General features: G+C 41.6%; 1 protein-coding gene across 1 annotated transcript in view; it reads left to right on the top strand.

Annotated features, from left to right (window-relative positions):
- Nucleotides 1–21,290, top strand: part of slc8a2b (solute carrier family 8 member 2b) — a 199,520-nt gene that overhangs the window by 131,429 nt on the left and 46,801 nt on the right. The window contains exons 5-8 of the mRNA XM_042227025.1: nucleotides 6,136–6,646; nucleotides 15,759–15,896; nucleotides 16,013–16,240; nucleotides 16,731–17,126. Coding sequence (XP_042082959.1) covers nucleotides 6,260–6,646; nucleotides 15,759–15,896; nucleotides 16,013–16,240; nucleotides 16,731–17,126 — 1,149 coding nt within the window. The 5' untranslated portion in view covers nucleotides 6,136–6,259. The remainder of the gene's footprint in view (nucleotides 1–6,135; nucleotides 6,647–15,758; nucleotides 15,897–16,012; nucleotides 16,241–16,730; nucleotides 17,127–21,290) is intronic.

The raw sequence follows: 21,290 nt of genomic DNA, 5'->3' as shown, positions 1-21,290 counted from the left end.
TGTGTGTGTGTGTGCTTCTTTGTTTGATGTTGCCTCGGCCTCTCTGCTGAGCCAGCTCAGTCTCATCTCCTGATGAATGAATGCTCTCTCACTTTCTAGCCTCTCGCTCAGTCTCTCTCACCTTAACCAACCCCACCCCTCAGAGATCGATTGCCCCATTAAAACTCTCCCCCCAGTTGCTATGGTAACACACATTCAACTGTACTCTGATTACAAACCATATACATATTGAGGACCTGAACTCACATCAGTCTTGCATCTTTGTTTTTCATCCTCTCCTCCCTCTGCCTCCCTTCCTCCTGAGCATTATTTTTATTTGGTGTTTTATTACCTCTCATATCTTTATTCCTCTTTTTCCTACCCTCCACCTGTGGTTTCCTCATCTTTGATCATTCCGCAGCATTCCCTTTGTAGAGGGCTGTCCACGCAGGAAGAGCCTAACAGAGACCATGGTGGTGACCAAATGCAAAATAAGTAATCCTGAGAGGAAACGTGTCATTCATGAGGTTGTTCCTGAGGTCCCTACAGGTTCCTATGTAGCTGTTTACTCTCAGCAGAGGGGAGCGTCATAGAGAACCAGTTTGTGAGCTACTCTGTTCATGTCTGTGCTGTGTTCAGCTTTTTAGTTTAAGTCCTGCAGAAAAGACAATCGTCAGAGTAGACTTCTTGAAGTTAAATGTGTGTGCTACAGCCAGGTTCTGTGCTTTTCATGCTGCTTTTTTAAAACTCTACCTCTTCACAGCATCATCAACACCAAGCTACATATTGTTGTTTTGCTGTTAGCAACATGTCTGCATTGGCTGCATACCCAAAATCCTTTGTGTCACCAAATAATTGCTCAAATGGACACAAATGGAGTACTGTTTTAGATATACAAAGAGATGCATGATATGTTTGATTGTTTACCAAAGAGTCCTGGGTATTACTGTGATACCACTACTACTGATTCCTTCCTCTGTTTATTCACTGCCCGCTGTCCTTATGCACCTCCCATCACTCATGTTGTACTCTTCCTTCCTCAACTTATTGGCTTTTTATCTCTGATTCGCCCCTCTGTCACTCCTCATCTGTACTTCGCATCAGTCTGTTAATTTTTGCTTTTTCATTCCTCCTTTAAATCCATCCTCCTCACTCTTTCCCTCCCTCTTTGATCTCTCTTCATCTCCTGTCTTTAACTCCTCCTTCCCTGCTGGCCCCATTTTTTTTATCTCTAATTTCCCATTTGGGTTTTACACAACTCTTCTCGTCTTTCTTTTATTCAGTGCCCATCCTTCTCGTTTCCCACCCATCTCTCACTTTTTCCAGTTCTCAATAAATGACCTTCATCCATCTTTATATTATCAACTTTTCACTAAACAACCCATCTGTCTGTGCATAAATACTGACTCATAAAGCATGCTCTTTGGTGTTTTGGCTTATTCTGTAGACGTTGCTCATTTGTGTTTTTACAATAAACCATAAAATCTTCTGTAGATCATTTTCTTCTTTAAACTCCTTCAAATTGCATTTTTAAGCAGGGAGTAAATGCTGCAGCAGTCTAGGTGAGTCAGTCAAAAGATACTGAAGCTAATCTAATTCTGCTGAATCACAGTGGAGTCTGTTAATCATCGCTCTCATTTCAATCTGGAGGTGCTCGCATAAGCTGATTAATGAAATACCTCAGTGTAATTATTATCATTAGTTTACCCACATAAGCACATTTAAAAACACAGAATTGTCTTTAGAAATGCACTGAGTGGTTTTATGGTTAATATGCACAATAAAAAACTAATTTCTGCTCATTGTTGTGAAAGGCTCAGTAAAAAAATAACCTCAGCAGTAATATTTATGTTAAAGTGTTCATTATACTGAAAGGCATGCATACATCAGAGCACATTTTAATCCTCAGTCTCTCCTTCCTCTCTCTTACCTGCGTTTTAGTCACCGGGTTACAGGGGCTGGGTTATGGCTCTTTCTGAGTCTAAATGTTTCAACCCAACAACAAAATGATTCTCATGAGCCTCAACGTCTAATTTTCTACATTTATTTCTGGTCAGACATCCTGGAAATGTTTGTGTCTTATGAGCAGTTTAGTCAACACCACAATCAAAGTAAGTCAGTCATTTTTATCACTTTTGAAAGTCTCTAGTCAGCAGTGATTTCTGTCCGACAGCAAAAACTGCACCGAGGTTTGGAAGTGTTCAGCCTGATGGTTTCCACATACATGTACACATGTCTTCTAGTCAGATCTTCTATTAACATAAAGTATAACATTATTAACATAAAGTATAATATCAGCTGACTGATTTAAAGTCAGGCAAAATGAGACCTGTCCAGAAGCATCTGGAATCTAGAAAATTAACCCATTAATGACTGTAAATATTATTCATACAAACTTTGTTATTACCATGATCATTAAATATTAGTCTTTACAGACTTTACATCAAAAGTGCCGTATTCTTTTCTAAAAATCTTCACTAAAATCACTTTTTAGTTTCGGTTATATTTCTTAAGAGCCGGTTCGCGGCAGCCTCTGTTAAGCTTCTCAGCTGATAACTGAAGTCTAATATGAAACAGTCCAACAGGACAGCCTGGAGCTACTCATATAAATTTATTTTGTTTTCTTTTGAGAACAAGCACACTTTCCTAGGCAGACAATGGAAAGCACATTTTATCCTGACAGCCTGATTTTGTGTTCTGCAGTCCTTCAGCCTCGTTTATAAAACAATATGTAGGATCCATACTGTAATCTGGTTTATAAAACCTTACTCGCAGCCGGTGTTTCCTTTATGAACCGCAGTCCTTGTGGAAGTGTGCACACATGAATCAGCTTCAGATTCTGCCCTCTGAATGGCTCGTAAATACAAAGCACCTCATGAGTGCTGGTGCATAGAAACGAACCTACTAATCAACGGCTGCTTCTTTCACACAGCCGTGCCAGTGCATCCATCATGCAGCATTATGGAGCTGATGTTTACAGCAATCAGACTGATGATTCATGGCTTAAAAACTTTGGTGCAGCATGATGCCGCCAAAGGACAACTTGTGTGTACCAGCTACGCGAGCGACTGCAGACAGAACAGCAGTTTTTGACACACTGTTGCTTTTGTCCTGTTGGGCTCAGGCTGCAGTAGATACACAGGAGCAAATATGGAGACTAAACATGTCTTCTTATACAAACACAAGCTGAAACCACACAGAATCGAATCGTCTAACTAATCGTGCATGATGTTTGTAAAGGTGGCATCTAATATTTGAATTGGCTGACCTTTGTGTGAAGTGTGATTCTTTCTTTGCTGTTGTGTAAATGTAAAACTGGATCCTGGCCTAAAAAGAGCTCTGGTCGTCTTTTTCAGTGATCTGATGGCTTCAGAAGTCCTGCTTCTCATGGAATAACTAAAAAACAAAAAAACAAAAGAAACATAAACAGCAGGATTATAGAAGTTATCTTTTTTTTTTAATATGAGCATAATTTTCATATTTTCATCAACCAAATTAATATGAGAGCAGATTAGGTGTGTAATGTTGTAAAACAGAAGGCGTTAGCAGGTGCTTCCCTCCTCACTAATGGACGGATGGAGAGAGATGAAGCGTGAGAGGGAGAGCGAGGTGGAAGATTAGGCACTGCTGCACAAACTGCAGGAAACACTGTTCGGTCCATCTGTCCATCCTTTGGTTTCACGCTGAGGTCTAAATTTCACCAGTTGGCAGAAGTGACGTTGCATGCTCACGCACACACAAACTTACCTCAGACAAGCGTTAGCATTGTTAGTGTGTTGGTGTCTCAAATTAAAAGGGAAAGAGCAGAAAGACATTTGGTGAGCAGTTCTGGGTTTGCATGACTCAAACAAAAACAAGCCTCTTTTTCTGGAGGCCATCATGGCGACTCGTCCTCCCTGCTGTCTCGGCTTCTTTGTACCGTCTTTCTATCTTTTGACTCTCTTCCTCCCATCCCTCTCTTCTTCTGTCTCTCATGTTTTCGCTCAGAGTTTTTTGCATTTGTTTGTCCTTTTTCCGTTTGTTCTCACCCCTGCTCCGGGTTTCTGCCTCACTTGTTTTTCCTTCCATCTGAAGTTCAAGGTAAACAATAGAAAAAATGCTGCTTTTAAGATTTTTATGCGACACGAGGTAACACTAAACCGAACTAAAAGTCGCACACTACTATATTCATCCATTATTCATTCTTTTCTGTCTGCATTTGTCATCCTTTCTTCCACTTAGCCTTCTGCTCCAGCTTTTTCTATTGAGCCTTAATTATTTTATCTCTATATTATCATTTTTCTGTGTTCTGGTGACTCACCTCAATGTTTCATTCAAGAGTGAATTACATCATCCACCCTTTTATACCTGCCAGCGTTCACTTACAACTTCCTTTGTCTATATTTACGGGGAAATCTTTACATAATTCACAATCCAGTTATTTTCTGCTTTCATATGAAAAACAAGAGCTACAGTATGAATGCAAGGTCAAAAACATCATACATAAAATGCACTGCAAAATAATATCAAGGGGACAACAAAGTAAGGTTACTTTGAGTGGGAACAAAAGCCAGTGTGAAAAGGTTGATTTTCCTAAATTGCTCTGGAGTTTCTATTCCTTGAATGAGGAGCGGGAGAGAACTCCAAAGCACCGAAGCCCCATCACAAACAGCTCTGTGCCACAGCAATGTAGAGAGGGGATGAACAGCTCTCCTGTATCAGAGGGGGAATGAATACTGCAATGAACACTGTGAAGGGACTTTTTAGGAGGAGAATCTTATTTAATACACTAGTGTAGGTGGCTGAGAGTAGGCATTATGTCCTGCCAGCAAAGCCTGGCAGTCGAGTTTTGGACATCCTGTCGCCTATCCAGGACTTTGCTAGGCATTCTAGATTAAATGCCATTACAGGGAGAAGGCAACGAACGCATGGGTGAGAGATGCAGCACGGTGAAAATGAAAAATGAAAGCTAAAGTCAAGAGGTGTGATTTTGTGACAAATTTGACATTTTCCTCAAAAGATAAGGGTCAGTGAAGTCATCATCTAAAGGGTGATGACTTCATCATCGTATAAATAAGGCAAAACTGTTTCTGGTGAAACTCTTTAATAAAAAGAGAAAGAAATCAATATACTGACGTATATCTATCTACAAATATTCAAAAAAGTATTTCTTGGGTGCAGAGCAAGCCAAGTGCAGGGCTGGAATTTTAATTAGATGAAATTAATTTTGGAAAGCAACTGCCATTGCTGCCACTGAGTGTGTAATGAGGAACATGTTGTAAACTTCTTAGTTAAAACATCCATCCATTCATTTTCTTAACTGATAATCCAGTTTAAGGTCGTGGGGAAATAGAGCCTACGTCAGCTGTGATGTGGAGAGTTGAGGTACACCCTGGAAAGGTTGTAAGTCTATCACAGCGCTGCTGGGCTGAAACAGTAAGATTACAGAGCCAGATATAACTGCATCATCATTATTCTTTGAGCTGCATTTTCTTGCTGGAACTAGACAGCAGTGTGGATATTGAGTGGTACCCAGTTTCCACCAATGGAGTGCCAGTTAATGAATATTGTATCTATGCTCATTAATTCCTTTGGGTGGGTGGATGCATGTATAGATCAGTGCTTAGTGGTTCCATACCTTTATAATATCAAAGACGGATGGTGACTATGGGAGGGGCTACAGTGAGAATTTCACTATTGCATTGAAGGTGTAGAGTTCATGCTGATGACGACCTCTGTGTTATTATCCTCTGAAGGGTTTCACACCTTTTCCTACAAAAGCTGTGTAAGAATCGTTTCTGAAACCTGTCGAAATGTTGGCTGGCTCTCAAGGCTCCACCACAGAACTGGCTTCACACCAGCACTGACACATTTTGCTGAGAAGGGTGTAAATTTGTGTAACTTTGGTAAAACCACAGATGCAACTGTAAAAAGTTTGTGTGATTTTTAAACCCTAGCGTAGCCAGAACTCTTCTCTCCTTTCTATTCTTCCCTCAGTGTTTTCATTAAAAAGTGTCTGACAGCATAGAAGACACTTCTTTTAGTGTTTGCTTAATGTTGCATAAGCTTCAAATGCACTCTTTGTTTGGTCTTCGGTACAGCTTTTAAAGCCTTTTCTTCTCTTTATTCATGAACTAATCCTGATTTTCCTTCTCGTTCTCTCTCCCCCCTCTGCAGGTGAGCTAGTCGCAGCACCCTCGGCTGTACCCAGCATCTCCCGTTCCCGTCTTCTTCTTCCTCTGCCTATTCCCATCATCTTCTGCCTCGTCTTTCCTGCTTCTCGTGGGAATCAAACGTCGTGATGTCTCTCTCCGCCTCTCCTGCCCCCTTCCTCCTCTTCTTCCTCTTCCTCCTTCCACTGCCACCCTGCCAGCCAGAGTCCCAGCGCAGTGACCCCAGCATGAACCCTGACCCAAGAACAGCCTTGCCCTCCATATTTCCCTCCTCCTCCGTCCTGCCTTCCATATCTAATGATAATAGTACATCACCCAGCATTGGGGATAAGTGTGATGAGGTGACCGTGTGCAAGCCGGGCATCCTGTTACCTGTCTGGTACCCCGAAAACCCTGGAGTCGGTTACCAGGTGGCCAGAGCTGTGGTCTACTTCCTGTCACTCATGTACATGTTCCTGGGAGTGTCCATCATTGCTGACCGCTTCATGGCATCCATAGAGGTCATCACATCTCAGGTAGGATGACAAAAGTCATTTAACTATTTATAAAAGCAAAAATTACATCTTACAAGCTTGAACATGACATATACCTTGAGTCAGGCAAATGCACTCAATCCACGGGTGGTATAGTTGATATAAATGGGTTTTGTTTGGATCTCAGTTTGCATGAGGGGGGATGTTTAGCTTCCAAGGCCTGTTGACCTCACCGCTGAAGCTTTCAGACGGGTCGTTTTTGCAAAGTTCTGAACTTTGAGAGCTGCTAGTTTTTCATCTTTTATTTCTTCAGGTTACAGATAGACTGCAGTGAGGATAAGTTGTGGTATGCTCCAAAAACAAAACACACGGTGGTCATAAATGTCAGCATACCTGGATTTGCCTCAGCACACCATTTTGGAACCAATGATGTAGGAATTACAAACTCATAGATCGTACAAATCTAGCAGGGTGTCGACCATCTTCCAGGCCAAATTACTCTACGAGTTATTTAAACTTTTGTCAGGTGACCACCACAGAGATCTGGAAAAAGGATGTACTATCCAGAAACATGGAATCAACACTCAAGCACACCTTTCACATCAGTGCAGTCTCATGGCCAATCAGGAAATAGTGATGAATATGATCTGTTTCTTTACAAACACAGGATTGCCCTCATTTTCTTTGTGTCGCTCAGCGCAGGTTTAAAAGTAATGCTGACGTCGTGTGTCTTTACACGACAGGCAACCTAATAAATCAGTTTTCAGTTAGCAGGTGAACATATTTTAAACAGAACCATGAAATGTTCATTAATGTAGTAAGAATGCTTCAGCAGCAAGTGAAGCTGAACATCAACAACAGCTGAACCTACAATTTGTAGTTTTAAAAAAAGTGCACAAAGATATCGATCAATCCAAGTTACAAGCTGCCTTCCCTTTATTTATTTTGAGTCGTAATAACAAAGAAATTAACGAGGCTGTCCCCACAGCGGATAGCTTTGTGTATTTGATTTGGACGATTTTACACCGGATGTCCTTCCTGATGCAACCCCCAAAGGATTTGTGTCTTCTCCTGGGGAGCCTCTGGTTGTTAGGCAAATGTGTGAACCACTACACTATGGAGCTGCAAGTAATCTGAAGCAAGGTGTGGGATTCAAACGGTAGTGTATCAGAAAGTTATGATCTTCCACTTCCTAATTTGGCCTTTGTTGCTCTTTTAGCCTGGAGGTACATGGCTTATGTCCATGAACATGAACTATTACACCGACCACGATGCTCTACCATCAGACTGTGTGCCGGAATAATTTGGGACCATTTCATGAAACTGCAGTGAAAATTGTTGTTCATACATCTTTGATGGAAAAGTTTTTTTGATTAACCTTCATTTTCACAGAATGTATTTACAATAGGTGTTCCAATGTGCTTTGTAAGGTTAAAAACGCCATTATTAGAGAAAACCAACAGACTATCCCCTGTGAGCAGCACTGTTTCCGAGTGCTGCTCACAGGGGCCAGTATCTGCAGATGGCTGCCCCTCCCTGAGGGAAAAAAGGAGAATAAAAAAGGAAAGAAAGAGACAACATGAGCAACAAACAGGAAAAATGCAAACTACAGGAGAGAGGAAAGTTAAATGTAATGACATGTGGTGGTGGAAAAGTGAAAAGAGGGGAGTGAAGGAGGAGTGCTCTGTGCATGATGGGAAGTCCCCCAGCAGCCTGAGTCTATAAGGATGGTTCAGCGTCACCTGATCCAGCTCTTACTACAAGCTTTATCCAAAAGGAAAGGAAAGATAAAGCTTCCACCTGTCGAGTGTTTTCACTCAGCTATAGTGCAGACTGTTTGCTGACCGTGCACCAAACACTTCAAAATAGACCTACTTCATGTTAATGCATTAATAAAGTTGTGTTCCCGTCTTCAATGAAGCCATAAATGATTTGCTGGAACCTGTGAAGTGAATTTGTGCGCTTCATCATTCAGTCGTCTCCTTCCTGTAAAGCAGTTCCTTTAATGGCAATTTCATAGATTCCCCTCCTCTCTCCATTTCCACTGCAAACTGTAACAGTGCAAATGACCCTCAGCTGTTTTCAGAGTCAGCAGACAGAGTTGTTATTTGTCAAAGTTGTCGTGATGTTTTTGCAGGAGTACAGCTCACAGGGTGTGTGTGTTTGTGTCCCAGGTGGCTTTTAATGGATCGGGTCTTGAGGTTATGCAGTGTATGCAGTGTTTTTTAACAAAAGACGATTGCGCCTGAGTTTTGAGGCTTCAGTGGACCCTGAGGTCCAGTTTGAAAGGAGGATGAGGAGACATGAAGGTCAGCTGGAGTGAGAAACGAGGACACTAAGACGCTGTTCCCAGTATCAAAGCTGTTTTCTGGTTTTAAAAAAAAGATGCTAACATCTACAGAGTATAAGATTTTGTCTTACACGATACTCTCCATATGATTCCTTTTCTGTTGTGGGTAGAACAGCAAAAAAACAAAGTATTAAAGTTTGAGTACAGAACATTTCTGAGTTTATTTCAGCTCCCAAGGAGTAATTTTACACATTCAGAGTAAAATGTTGCTCAGTGCTGGAGTTGTCTGACAGGACTTATAACATCAGTGTTAGCTCAACTCCTTGGAGATGCAATTACACTCCACCCACACATTTCATTTCTCCGGTTGCAGCAGCAGGAAAGAGTCGGTCTCCTCACTTCTATCATGTAAGCTGCATATAGACAGATGGCCAATGACTGCTTGTATTCTGCAGAGAGAGGCAAGTAGGGCAAGAATACCTCTATTACCAGAGGCTTAGAGGTCAATAAGAAACAGGAGTTAGCTTCTTTATTTTGAGTGTGCAGCACTTAAAGAGGGTATGTTACATGATTTTGATTAATCTACATTTTATAATGAATCAACCCAGATTTTGTTATTATAGATTGCTTACTTCATTCAGAAAGTTAAGACTTAATGTTAGTTAAAAGATTTTGTCACATTTCTGTGCCCCATACACCGCACTCTTACAGGCTTTATTATTATTTTATTTATATTTTCCAAACATCCCTGAACATGAATAGTGACCACGTGTCATTTTGAGGTTAAAGTTTTGAACTTTTGTTTTTATATGTTTGGGGTTTTGGCTGTGATGACTTTACCATTCTGCTAATACTATACTTTAGTTTTATCATTTAAGTTCGATTTCACATGTTCAGTTATCAGTTCCTTGTTTATTATTATTATTTCTTATATTTTGGGTTTGTTATTGATGTCAGTGTTTCTCTTCCTTCATCTGTGTGTTTCTAACTTTGTTCTCGGATGTTCTTTCTGGTTCTTCTGGTTCCACCGTGTTTTGCTTTGAAGCTTAATTTTCTTTCATGTCATGTGATAATTTTATTTTCTTGTCTTCCCTTCACTGGCTGATTAAGTGTTTCCAAATTCAGCGGCTGCATCCTTTGAAGGTTGCATTCGGAGGTCAGACTGACAGTCTGAGTGAAGCAATCACTGCATTTAAATGTATATCGCTCTATAACATTGAATTTGGCTTCATACAAGTTACATGACATTAGGGATTTTGTCCTCCATCTCTCTCCAACACCTCTCTAGCTGCCAGTTTCATGGTTGCTAGGCAACAGAGGCAGCGCTGATAGGCTACACTTCCGGTCTCTGAAGTTTTTGTGGCCTGTGAAGGTGTGCCCTATGTAGGCCACGTCCTTCGAAACATGCAGCCTCCAGATTTGGACACAGTTTCACCTGCGTCTGGTCCCCATCCTGTTTCTCATTCCCCGATCCGTTCCCGGTGTACTTATAGTCTTACCTTCTCTTTGCCTTTTGTGCATTTTCTGCGTGGCAAGCTCAGAGTTATTTCCCAGTGACCTCCTGTGTTCTGCTAGGCCTCTTGTGTCTCTGCATTCATGTTTGTTTCAATTTTTTTTTTGCATGTCTTTACTTTGTAGAGGTTGTTTAGTTTGGACTTCAGTTGAGACCTGTTTTTGCATTTTAATGCAGGAGTCTGACTCCATTTACACCTTTACACTTTTCTCTGCCACACAAGCACTAGAAACCATATCCACAAGTAACCACCACAGCATATCGCATTAAGATGTTGAAGGCATATATTAACAGTCTTTGTGCTTGCCACTGCAGAAGTGTTAAACACTTGGAAACATTTATTAAAAGTTATTCATTGAAACAACCATGGATAGCTATGCTCCTCAGCAGAGATGGGCAATAGCGCGTTACAAGTAACGCATTACTGTAATCCGATTACTTTTTGCAAGTAACCAGTAAAGTAAGGGATTACTACTGCAAAAAAGGTAATTAGATTACTGTTACTTCCCCGTAAGCATGCTGTGTTACTGCGTTACTAAAACCGTGATTTTTTGACGAGTGTCTCATGACAGTGACGTAAGCAAGTGCGACGTTCGTGGCAACAGCTGTGTGCAGATCAACAATGGATAATATATGGAGTGCGGGAGAGAGTATGAGCGTGCAGCGTTTAAAGCGTGGAAGTACTGACCTTACTTTGAGTTTGATTCCGTAAAAAGTGACAAAAACATTTAGTCCGCTGTTCACTGCGTGGGATGAAAACTTCTTTTTACAGCGAAAAACCCCCTAAACTTCTGAGCAAGCACCGACAGTACGCTGCCACGGGAATGTGAAACTCCCAGATCCTTCCACTGACCGCTACAACACACTTGCACCAGGGTAAACCTCCGCCTGCCCTACTCCTTCTAAACAGGTGAAAATAGAGCAACAGGACCGCTGAGTCTTTGATTTTATTTATTTTCTGCTGTGTTTTACTCACATCTATTAGAAAGAGTGAGTGTAAACACAAACAACTATTTTATTTTATGTGCTGGAATGTGCAGAAAATAGGTTTAAATGTTCAACTAATTTCTTCCAGTCAGAGAATGTTGCATATCATTTAATGTTTGCTTGATGCATAAAGTTAAAAGATTAAAACTAACAAAACAAGTTTTAAAAAGAGACTTTTCCATTTGATTACATTTTATATGATTGATTATGCAAAAAAAGTAGAATTGGGCTGAAAGATCTATTGTTTTATTAGCTATACATGTTGTAAATCGTGTTTTTAAAAAGTAACTAAGTAACTAATTACTTTTGAAAATAAGCAAGTGCATTTATTTACTCTGGAAAATTTAAGCAGGCATCCAGCCTGAAAACAGCTGTGGAGGCAAACAACTACCATCTAGTTTAAAGTACCAATCACACGGTCAAATGCAGTCCAGGTTAATTTGGTTCCGGTGACAGCTTAGTAAATCATTTTTAGTGGAGCCTCTTGACCGCAACTCATCTTTCCACAGGAGCTGTCCAACTCCATTCAGGTCATTCCCTGAGCCTAACAGATACATATACAGGGATCCAGAGGAATTACACTGAGATTGAATGTAATGAGAAATCTGTCAGATAAGGGGCTCTATAACGGGAAAGACAACAAAGTAATAGGCATGGTGGTAGAAGCCACAGGAAACATTAGCTCATCCATCCCCTTCATGGTCAGTGTACACGGATATCTGAGTGTGTACCCCACAATCCATCACCGTGGCAGGCACAGCACCACCTCTGCACCATCTACCGGTCAGGGCTCCGGTCAGTCTGTGTGCTGGTGTGTCTGTACACTGCAGGAGTATGTGGGAGTGCTGACCCTACATGTTCTACACCAGCGGTCCCCCAACCCCCGGGCCTCGGACCGGTAGCGGTCCGTGAGTCGTTTGGTACCGAGCCGCGAGAGTTGAGGCTCAGATGTGAAATGTATGGTTTTCAGGGTTTTTATCGGTTTTCAGCGTTATTTTCTTATCGTTTTTATCGTTAACTCGGTTTTCCTGGGTCTTTTCACGTGTGTTATGAATAACTTTTCAGTACCGGTACTAGTTTTATTTAGTTGTATTTATCCGCGACACCTTAAAGGCCGGTCTGTGAAAATATTGTCGGGCATAAACCGGTCCGTGGCGCAAAAAAGGTTGGAGACCGCTGTTCTACACTTCACTTCCTGTGTGAGCTCCTGTTATGAGGATTTATGAATGCAAAGGAAACAGAGTAAATGTAGTAACGACTATGTCAGCGAATAAACTGCTAATGGTGATGAATACAGCAGAAGCAGAGAGATAAATCTGTCTCTTTGTCTCTATGTAGATAAATATGACAAGAGAGCCACGACTCAGAAAAATTACATTCCCACTCACATAAACTGAATTCTGATTTAGAGGGAAATGTGTTTTGTTTTTTTCGTGGATTCTTTTTTCAACAGACACCTTTATTATCAACGTGGCTTTTCTGTTTATTTTCTTTCTTTGTGGTCATAGACTGTACGCGTGATTAAGAAATGAGGAACGGGAGTAAAAGCAAACTTGCTGGCTGCATATATAAAAATTCCCTTTCAAAGCCAGAAATAAATGTTGACTTTAGATAGGAAGCACATTTTCAACCTTCAGGTTTTTAACTGAGTTTTTAACTTTTTTTTTGTTAACTTAACCGTTTTGGGAGAAGTTAATGAAAAATAGTGTAAGTCATGTTCACGGATCCAAATGTTTAAACTGTGAAAATATTTGACTTTTAGTTTTTTATTTAATTTTTTTTAGTTCTGTTAATGTTTTCAGGCTTATGCTGCAGAAAATGGAGCTCAAGCCTCTAATGTGGTTAACATTATGAACATTTGTATTTGAATCCAAACCTTTCCCTCAATGAAAACTTGATAGTTTTGGTGCCTACAACACAACAACACGGAGTATGAAAATTACATTTGAAAGAAAATCTAATCTGAAAATAAGTGAGTGAGTAGCTGGAAGTCAAACTCTACTTGGCTGGATGACACTGCCTATCTTGTTAAATGTAAGGTATTAAAACTGCAAAACTGCTTTCCTGAGATGTATTTAAAAATGCTGTTTAGTGGAATGGGAAGGTCGTTTTTAAAACACAGGACTGGATGAGAACATGGAAGATTTGTTCTCACTGCAAATTCTCAGCAGGTAGAGATATTGAACTTCTTCTTGTTAACAAGAAGAAAAATTGTCCCCCTTCACCTAAGTTGGGATGCAAACTGAAAGGACCACTGTCGTTGTGAGGTAACGGTACTATCCAGGCTGTATCCCAATTCAGGGTCTGCAGCCTTAAAGTACGCAGCCTTAACGGTCCACAAGGGCCGCGTACTCAAAGACCGCTAAGGCCGGAAGTGCGAGGCTTGTGAAATGGGACGGTCTAGCCTCCGTCGCGCTGCCCAGGTTGCCTAGCAACCATGATACTAACAGCTGGAAACGTTTCATACAGCTTTGTTTGACAGAAATGAAGGAGAACATATTTTGTTCATTTGTTTGTTTGTTTCTACATGAGCTTTGATCATTCTCTGTAAGATTAAGCTCAGCTATTGAACGGCGTATATTTTAAAGTAAAGGCTTTAAAACCAAGTTAGTACAAACGTCACTAATGCCACATAACTTTGCTGACAGTAATGTTTTAATGTTCTTCGTTATTAAACATTTGCACATAAAGAAGTGACATAATATTAAGTACTTACTTTTAAAAGTTTACTCTTCTGCCGTTTTTTTTCGGCAAAATTATCCACACCCACCGCCGCGCTATGCATTCTGGGATATGTTGGGCCACGAAGTCTACACCGCCACGTCCTTAAAATTCAGGGAAATGAAGGACGCATTTGAGGGCCGCATTTCGAGCAGCCTTTAAATTGGGACAGCCTTCGTCGCGTCGCTGTGATGTAATCGGCCTTAAAATGCGGCCTTCAAGGCTGCAGACCCTGAATTGGGATACAGCCCCACTGCATTATCTGCAGCCCCAGCATGTGAGAACAGTGACTTTTTACTGTCCAGAGGCTCATACAGATCACCATGGAAAACGTATTAGCAAAAAAATCCTTCTTGGTTTTTCATTCTTGAAACAACAGGGAGGTGTGGACTGGCTGCTACTTAGATTCCTATTTTCTATGCCGAGTGCTCTGTCAACCAATAACACATTTAAACAACTATTCTGTTCCTTTAAGGACCTTGCCTAACATACTAACAATCTTATATATCTTGACCAGAAATACTTCAACATGCAAACTGAATTAGTAGACATTATGTCGTTATGTTCATGTGTGTCAGCCATTTCCCCATGTGTTCCCACTTCCCTCATTATCCTCCTGTGTGTATTTAGTCCATGTGTTTTCAGTCACTCCTTGCCGGATCGTCTGCGTTTTTCCCATGCCATGTCGTGCTTTCAGATTTCCATATCACTTTGCTATGTTTAGAGTTTTTCTTGTTTGTTTTCTGTTCGCCAAGATTTTTCTTGGTTCTTGTTTCTTTTCTAGTTTACCCAGTGTAGGCCATTGTTTAGTTTTATGTTGTTTTCGTCCTTTTATTTTGTACTGTTTTGTCTGCCTAAATAAACCGCTCATCATCAGTTATGTTTGAGTTTTAGTATGTCCAGACCTGGGTCCACTCTTTGCACTCCATGCACTTTGCCTGAGCAGACTGTGACAAGGAGAGCAAGTTTAAAAAGATTTTTTCTTTCTCTCCATGACTGTTGGAAACTCATGAATGAAAGCACATGATGGCATTCCTCTGAAACAAATGGCTGTAGTTCAAAAAGTATGCATGTGTGGGCTTTGAGGCATGGCTTTTTGAAAAGCAAACACGTGTAGCTACATTTTGCAGGTAACAGGCTGTAGGGTGAAAATTGTGGTCACAGCGGCAGATTAAATACCAAAATTTCAGACGAGATTTTCTGCATGTCTCACTCTAACCTCACTTTAGCTTCCCAGTGTACATGAACGGGGAGAGATTTGAGAGATTTCTCTGGACAGTTTTGACCAAAACTGAAAAACTGTAAAAGGTACCGTGAAAATCTGCCTAAAGGAAGAGGAGTGACAGCAGAAAAGAGAACGAGTCTCTCCATTCAGTGTCTAATTTAAAAAATCTGAATAGAAGCGAACAGTGCATGAACGAGCCGCTTCTTTTGAGGTATGAACAGCGTATCTATGACTACTTGGTGGATGAAGAAGAAGAAATAATCTGATAAGGATGTGGAGGTTTACACAGACCGTGGACTGGCATCTTCCTAACTCTCTGTTCAGCCTAGGGTGGGGCAGGTTACATCTTCATCCTTCTACGTAGTCCCGATTATTTACATCAAGCATGGTAACACAAATTGTGTGTTTGGGCCAACAGGAGAAGGAGGTGACCATCACTATGCCTAACGGGGAAACGTCAGTGATGACGGTTCGAATCTGGAATGAAACAGTGTCCAATCTGACGCTCATGGCTCTGGGCTCCAGCGCTCCAGAGATACTGCTCTCTGTTATAGAGGTACACACACACACACACACACACACACACACACACAGTAACTCTGTGTATCGTTTATTGAGATGCAGATGGTAAGTAGACTTGTCTTTCCTCTCCCTGTTACAAACTTTTTGCAGGTGTGTGGTCACGAATTCAAGGCTGGCCAGTTGGGTCCAGGAACCATCGTCGGCAGTGCTGCCTTCAACATGTTTGTGATCATCGGGATCTGCGTGTGGGTGATCCCCAACGGCCAGAGCCGGAAGATCAAACATCTGCGGGTGTTCTTCATCACCGCGTTCTGGAGCATCTTCGCCTACATCTGGCTCTACCTTATCCTGTCTATCATATCGCCGGGTGTCGTGGAGGTGAGGCAGACTCAGTGTGAGAGGATGAAAGAATCAGTGAGCTCAGAGGTGCAGTGGCAACATACCAGATATTTATTCATCTTTTTGGTAAATTGGTAAGTTCTCAAATGAACCCTCTAACATGAAGACGTGAAGCGAAGTGATCAGGAAATGGTTTTGACACGGAGCAGTTTTTGTCTTTTGTTTTAGAGGTTGGGGAATATGTGGCGGGAGACAGGTTAATATAGTCTTCTTCCTGCTTGCTGATGGACAAACTTCTAAGCAAAGATATCTCTTATTCTTTTTCCCACACAAGTAGTGTTGTTAACTTGTGAATTCAAATGTGACCACATACTGTTGTTTCCTTATGGGCCAGGTTGCCTCACAGCAAGTAGATCCCGGGTTCAGAGCTCCTCCTTCAGAGTTACTTCAGCTGTTAAGAAGATGGATGGATGACTGATCTTTAACAACTATAATAGTTCTAACTTTATAATCTCCATGTGTGTTTCAGGTGTGGGAGGCCCTGGTCACCCTGCTCTTCTTCCCTGTCTGTGTCATCCTGGCTTGGATCGCTGATCGGCGCCTGCTCTTCTACAAATACATGGGCAAGCGTTACCGAGCCGACAAGCGCCATGGCATCGTTGTCGAGACTGAAGGGGATTTGACACCCAACAAAGGCGGCATGGAGATGATCATAGATGGCAAGTTCCCAGCGCGAGGGGGCGCTGTGGTTCCTGCTGAAAACTGTGGGGGCGGCACTCAGGACGGGACCACAGGCGCCACAGCCAATAACATTGGGGCGGCAGCAGGAGCCGTGGGAACAGGAGGGGGAGCCAATCTGCCCCACTCCACCAGTGCTACAGTCAATGTGGAAAGCAGCAAGGAGCTGGATGAGAGCCGCAAGGAGGTGAGACAGAGATGGGAAGAATCTTCAGAGAGCAGCATAGGAGAGCATCTGATCACAAGCACAACATCAGAATCAAACATTAGACTGTTAGTTTGAGAGATTCAGTTACACGCCAGATGATGTGTTACATAAAACTGTGTGAAAGGTCTTCCTATAAAACAGGCGAACTTCAACCATCAGATCAGCAAACCAGAGAGTCAAAACATAAATAAAAATATTTCTGAAGACAGACAGGAAAACAACAAAAACCTATGGAGCACTTGTTACTGCACATTTTAACACTGTCACTATGCAAACAAAGTTTTTCTTTCCATTCCTCAGATGCATTTCTGGTTTGTGCAGAACATCTTAGTGCTATGTGTGGAAAATCTGTGTTCAAAGTGAGGAAATGAAGAAACAAGTGTTTCATTTTCATGTAATCTTTAGAATGTAAATCCATTTGGACTCTGGGGTCATTGCATATGTGGCTTACCATATATTCATTTCATAATTTCATTTCCCACATTTTTATGTTGGTGAAAAATCTAAACCTTCTGCTGTTTTAGGACAGAATTGTAGTTCTCCAGAAGCTGATTCTGTTCATCTGGACGCAGCGTTTTGTGGGAGAAACGTTTCGTCACTCATCCAGGTGACTTCTTCAGTCTCAGCTGACTGCAGGTTTCCCCAAATCTATAAACAGTACATTTGCATAATGACTGAAACCAGCCCAGTGAAGCTATACCCAGGGGAATCTACACCAAGTCTGTATGGTTTACTGAAAATACATAAACAGGGTGCACCTTTAAGACAGATTGTCTGTATGATCAACTCTGTCACCTATAACATCTCCAAGTTTCTGGCTTCCATCCTCAACCCGCTGGTGGGCAGCTCTGAACACCACATCCAGAACACCCTGGATTTTGTTGAGAAGGTGAGAGATGTCATTATGGAGGCAGATGAAACCATGGTCTCGTACGACGTTACATCTCTCTTCACTTGCATCCCAGTCACAGAAGCGTTGGAGGTAGTTCGTAAGAGATTACAGGATGACACCAACCTCAGCAACAGGACCACTCTCAGCATCAACCAAGTGTGTTTGAACTGTGCCTTCATTCCACCTACTTCACATACAAGGGTCAGTTCTACAGGCAGAAACATGGGTGTGCCATGGGCTCCCCAGTTTCACCCATCGTGGCCAATTTGTACATGGAAGAAGTGGAAAAGAGGGCTTTGCTATCCTACCCTGGAACACCACCAAGCCATTGGTTCAGCTATGTGGATGACACCTGGGTGAAAATCAAATCTCAGGATGTACCACAATTCTTGGATCACATAAACTCGGTGGACCAACACATCAAATTCACCAGGGAGGATATGAAAAGTGGCAGGTTAGCCTTCTTAGACTGTGAGATTTCCATCAGTAATGGGGGACATCTAAAAGCTGACGTGTTCCATAAACCTACACATACAGATCAGTATTTAAGGTTTGACTCTCATCATCCACTGGAGCACAAACTGGGTGTCATCAGGACGCTACAACACAGAGCGAACACCATCCCCACTGACACAGCGGCCAGAGAGGCAGAAGAACAGCACATCAAGAAGGCCCTGAGTAAATGTGGTTATCACAGCTGGACTTTTGTCAAAGCTGGAAAGGCACCTAAAGAAAGCTCCAGCCGATCCAGGAGAGAAGGACAACCGCTGCCCAAGCGAAAACCTGTAGTGATCCCGTACGTGTCAGGAGTATCGGAGCAGTTGAGACGCATTTTTTCTAAACACCGGGTCTCTGCGGCTTTTAAACCCCAAAACACGCTGCGCCAAAAACTGGTCCACCCCAAGGATCGGGTCCCCCGACACAAACAGAGTAACACAGTGTACGCTGTTAAGTGCAGGAGGATTGCCAGGATTTATACATCGGGAAACCAAACAACCTCTGGCGAAGCAGATGGCACAACACAGAAGAGCCACCTCGTCAGGACTCTGCAGTCTATTCACACCTACAGGCCAGTGGACACTCTTTCAATGATGAGGATGTAACATCCTGGACAGTGAGGAACGCTGGTTTGAGGGCGGAGTGAAGGAGGCCATTTACGTGAAAAGGGAAAGACCATCTCTGAATCGAGGAGGGGGCCTAAGGGTACATCTGTCACCATCTTACAATGCTGTGATTGCAGCCATTCCCCAACTCTCTGTGAATGGTACTCATGGTTATTGATCAGTGGTTGTTGATCAATGACCATGAGAATTTACATAACTGTGATTAAGGAACTGACCTCCCAGCCCATTGTTCCTTCAGTGGGCTGGTTTCAGTCATTATGCAAATTTACTGTTTATAAGATTGAAACCTGCAGTCAGCTGAGACTGAAGAAGTCACCTGGATGAGTGACGAAACGTTTCTCCCACAAAACGCTACGTCCAGATGAACACAATCAACTTTTGGAGATTTACTTACCTGGATGATGGAGCGTGCATCAAGACGACAGAATTGCAGAAAAATAATGGATTATTTCTCAGCAGGAGACAGAAAGATAGAGTGCTCAGTACATTTCAAACACCACCCAGTGTAAGGTTTCTGCCACAGGCCCACGCTCCTTAGTCTAAATTATATTTTTCATACTAAAATATAATTATTAAATTTACAAATGTACTGTGTTACAAAAAAGCAGAACAGAAGATTTAATTTAAGTATTTGAATATGTGCTTCATTATTTTCTGGCTTCTGGCTCAGAACACATGTAAAAAGTTTGTTATTTTGCCTCATAAATAAAAACATAACTTTTAGTTTTTTGAACAAGTTTTTAACAGATTTCTAAAGCATTTGTGTTTTCTTGTTTTTATGAAATCTCGTCTGATAAATTTGTTAAGCGCCTCAAATGCAGATAAATGTGTCTCCAGTTTAAATTTCCATTTCCTCGAGTGAAGCATGCATGCTTTGTTCTGCACTTTATAATCTCATTTTGTTAACAATCGCTGCTTTGCACCTGTCTGGAATGCAGATGACAATAAGCCCATTTACATCTGCTGTGAAAAGATTAACAGCTCTTACTTTTGAGGAGTAGAACGAACTTTTTTCTTATCTGAACTGAAAATCTATCAACAGTACAAATCATAAAACCCCCTGAGGACCTTGAAATACTTGGCTCTATAAATATAATTTACTTGATTTAGAACTGAGGATGGAAAATGAGAAAAGCAGAGAAATGAGACTCTTGGGAAGAAACTTTATTAAAATAAAAGCTAGACAGACAGTAAGAACTGAGAGACAAACAGGTCCTCATCCACATCATTTTTCTGGCCCAATTAAACCAGGCTTTAAAATATCATTCTGATATTTTAAGCTAAAATATGCTCCAAAGTGGACTTTTTTAAAGTTGCCTTTCACAGGTACTTTCACAGTTTACCTTGGGCTTGGGTGACAAGTTTGAAGATGCTGCCCATACTTACATAATTGGAGTTTTAGAAATGTAATTACATTTTGCTTTTTTACTCCTAATTCGGCTGTATGTGCGGTTCATGCTCAGATATCACAAGCTGTACTGAAATGTACAGTACTGTATTTAGTACCAGAGAAAAAGTAGCCTTAAAGTTGAGGGTTAAACGCTATTCTGCTGATAATATTGCACTAAATGGCCTTTTAGGTAGGTTCGCACCCTGAAAGCCAGCTGAAAGTGTCGAGTGCACTCCACCCCTGCAGTTTTGCTATTTGAGTTCGCTGTGTGGGCAGAAACTTGATGTAAATGTGTGCAGAGGCAGAACGCAGCCTCAGGCTGTGGCTTCACTTCCTCTCACTGAGGTGACCCCTTCAGGACCACTCACTCCTTTATTGATCCTGAGCTATCACTTACTGTGAAACCTGGCTCCATGCATATGCAGCACATACAGGTTACACTGAAAAGGGTTATTTTTTTCTTTGCTAACAGTCGCTCTTAGAGGGAAGACAGAGCAAAGCAGACCACATATGGCCCGAGTCCCTGGATCCAGCAGGACTATTTTAATCCACATTACAAAGAATCCTTCACAAAAGTTCTGGATTCAGATCCAAAGAAATTCTAAAAGTTAATCACGCCACACCGAGTCTTGCAAATACATTCAGGACTGAAAAAATAACACATTAACAAGGAAACACGCTGTTCACTCTTGTTTGTCTACAAGGTTTTTTGTTATCTGTTTTTTGTGGCTCAGTTT

Source organism: Haplochromis burtoni, unplaced genomic scaffold (assembly GCF_018398535.1).
Source record: "Haplochromis burtoni strain Fernald_Lab_line unplaced genomic scaffold, NCSU_Asbu1 Contig_238, whole genome shotgun sequence".
NCBI lineage: Eukaryota > Metazoa > Chordata > Actinopteri > Cichliformes > Cichlidae > Haplochromis > Haplochromis burtoni.
Note: the sequence above shows the minus strand (reverse complement) of the source record. Positions and strands in the feature narration are given on the sequence as shown.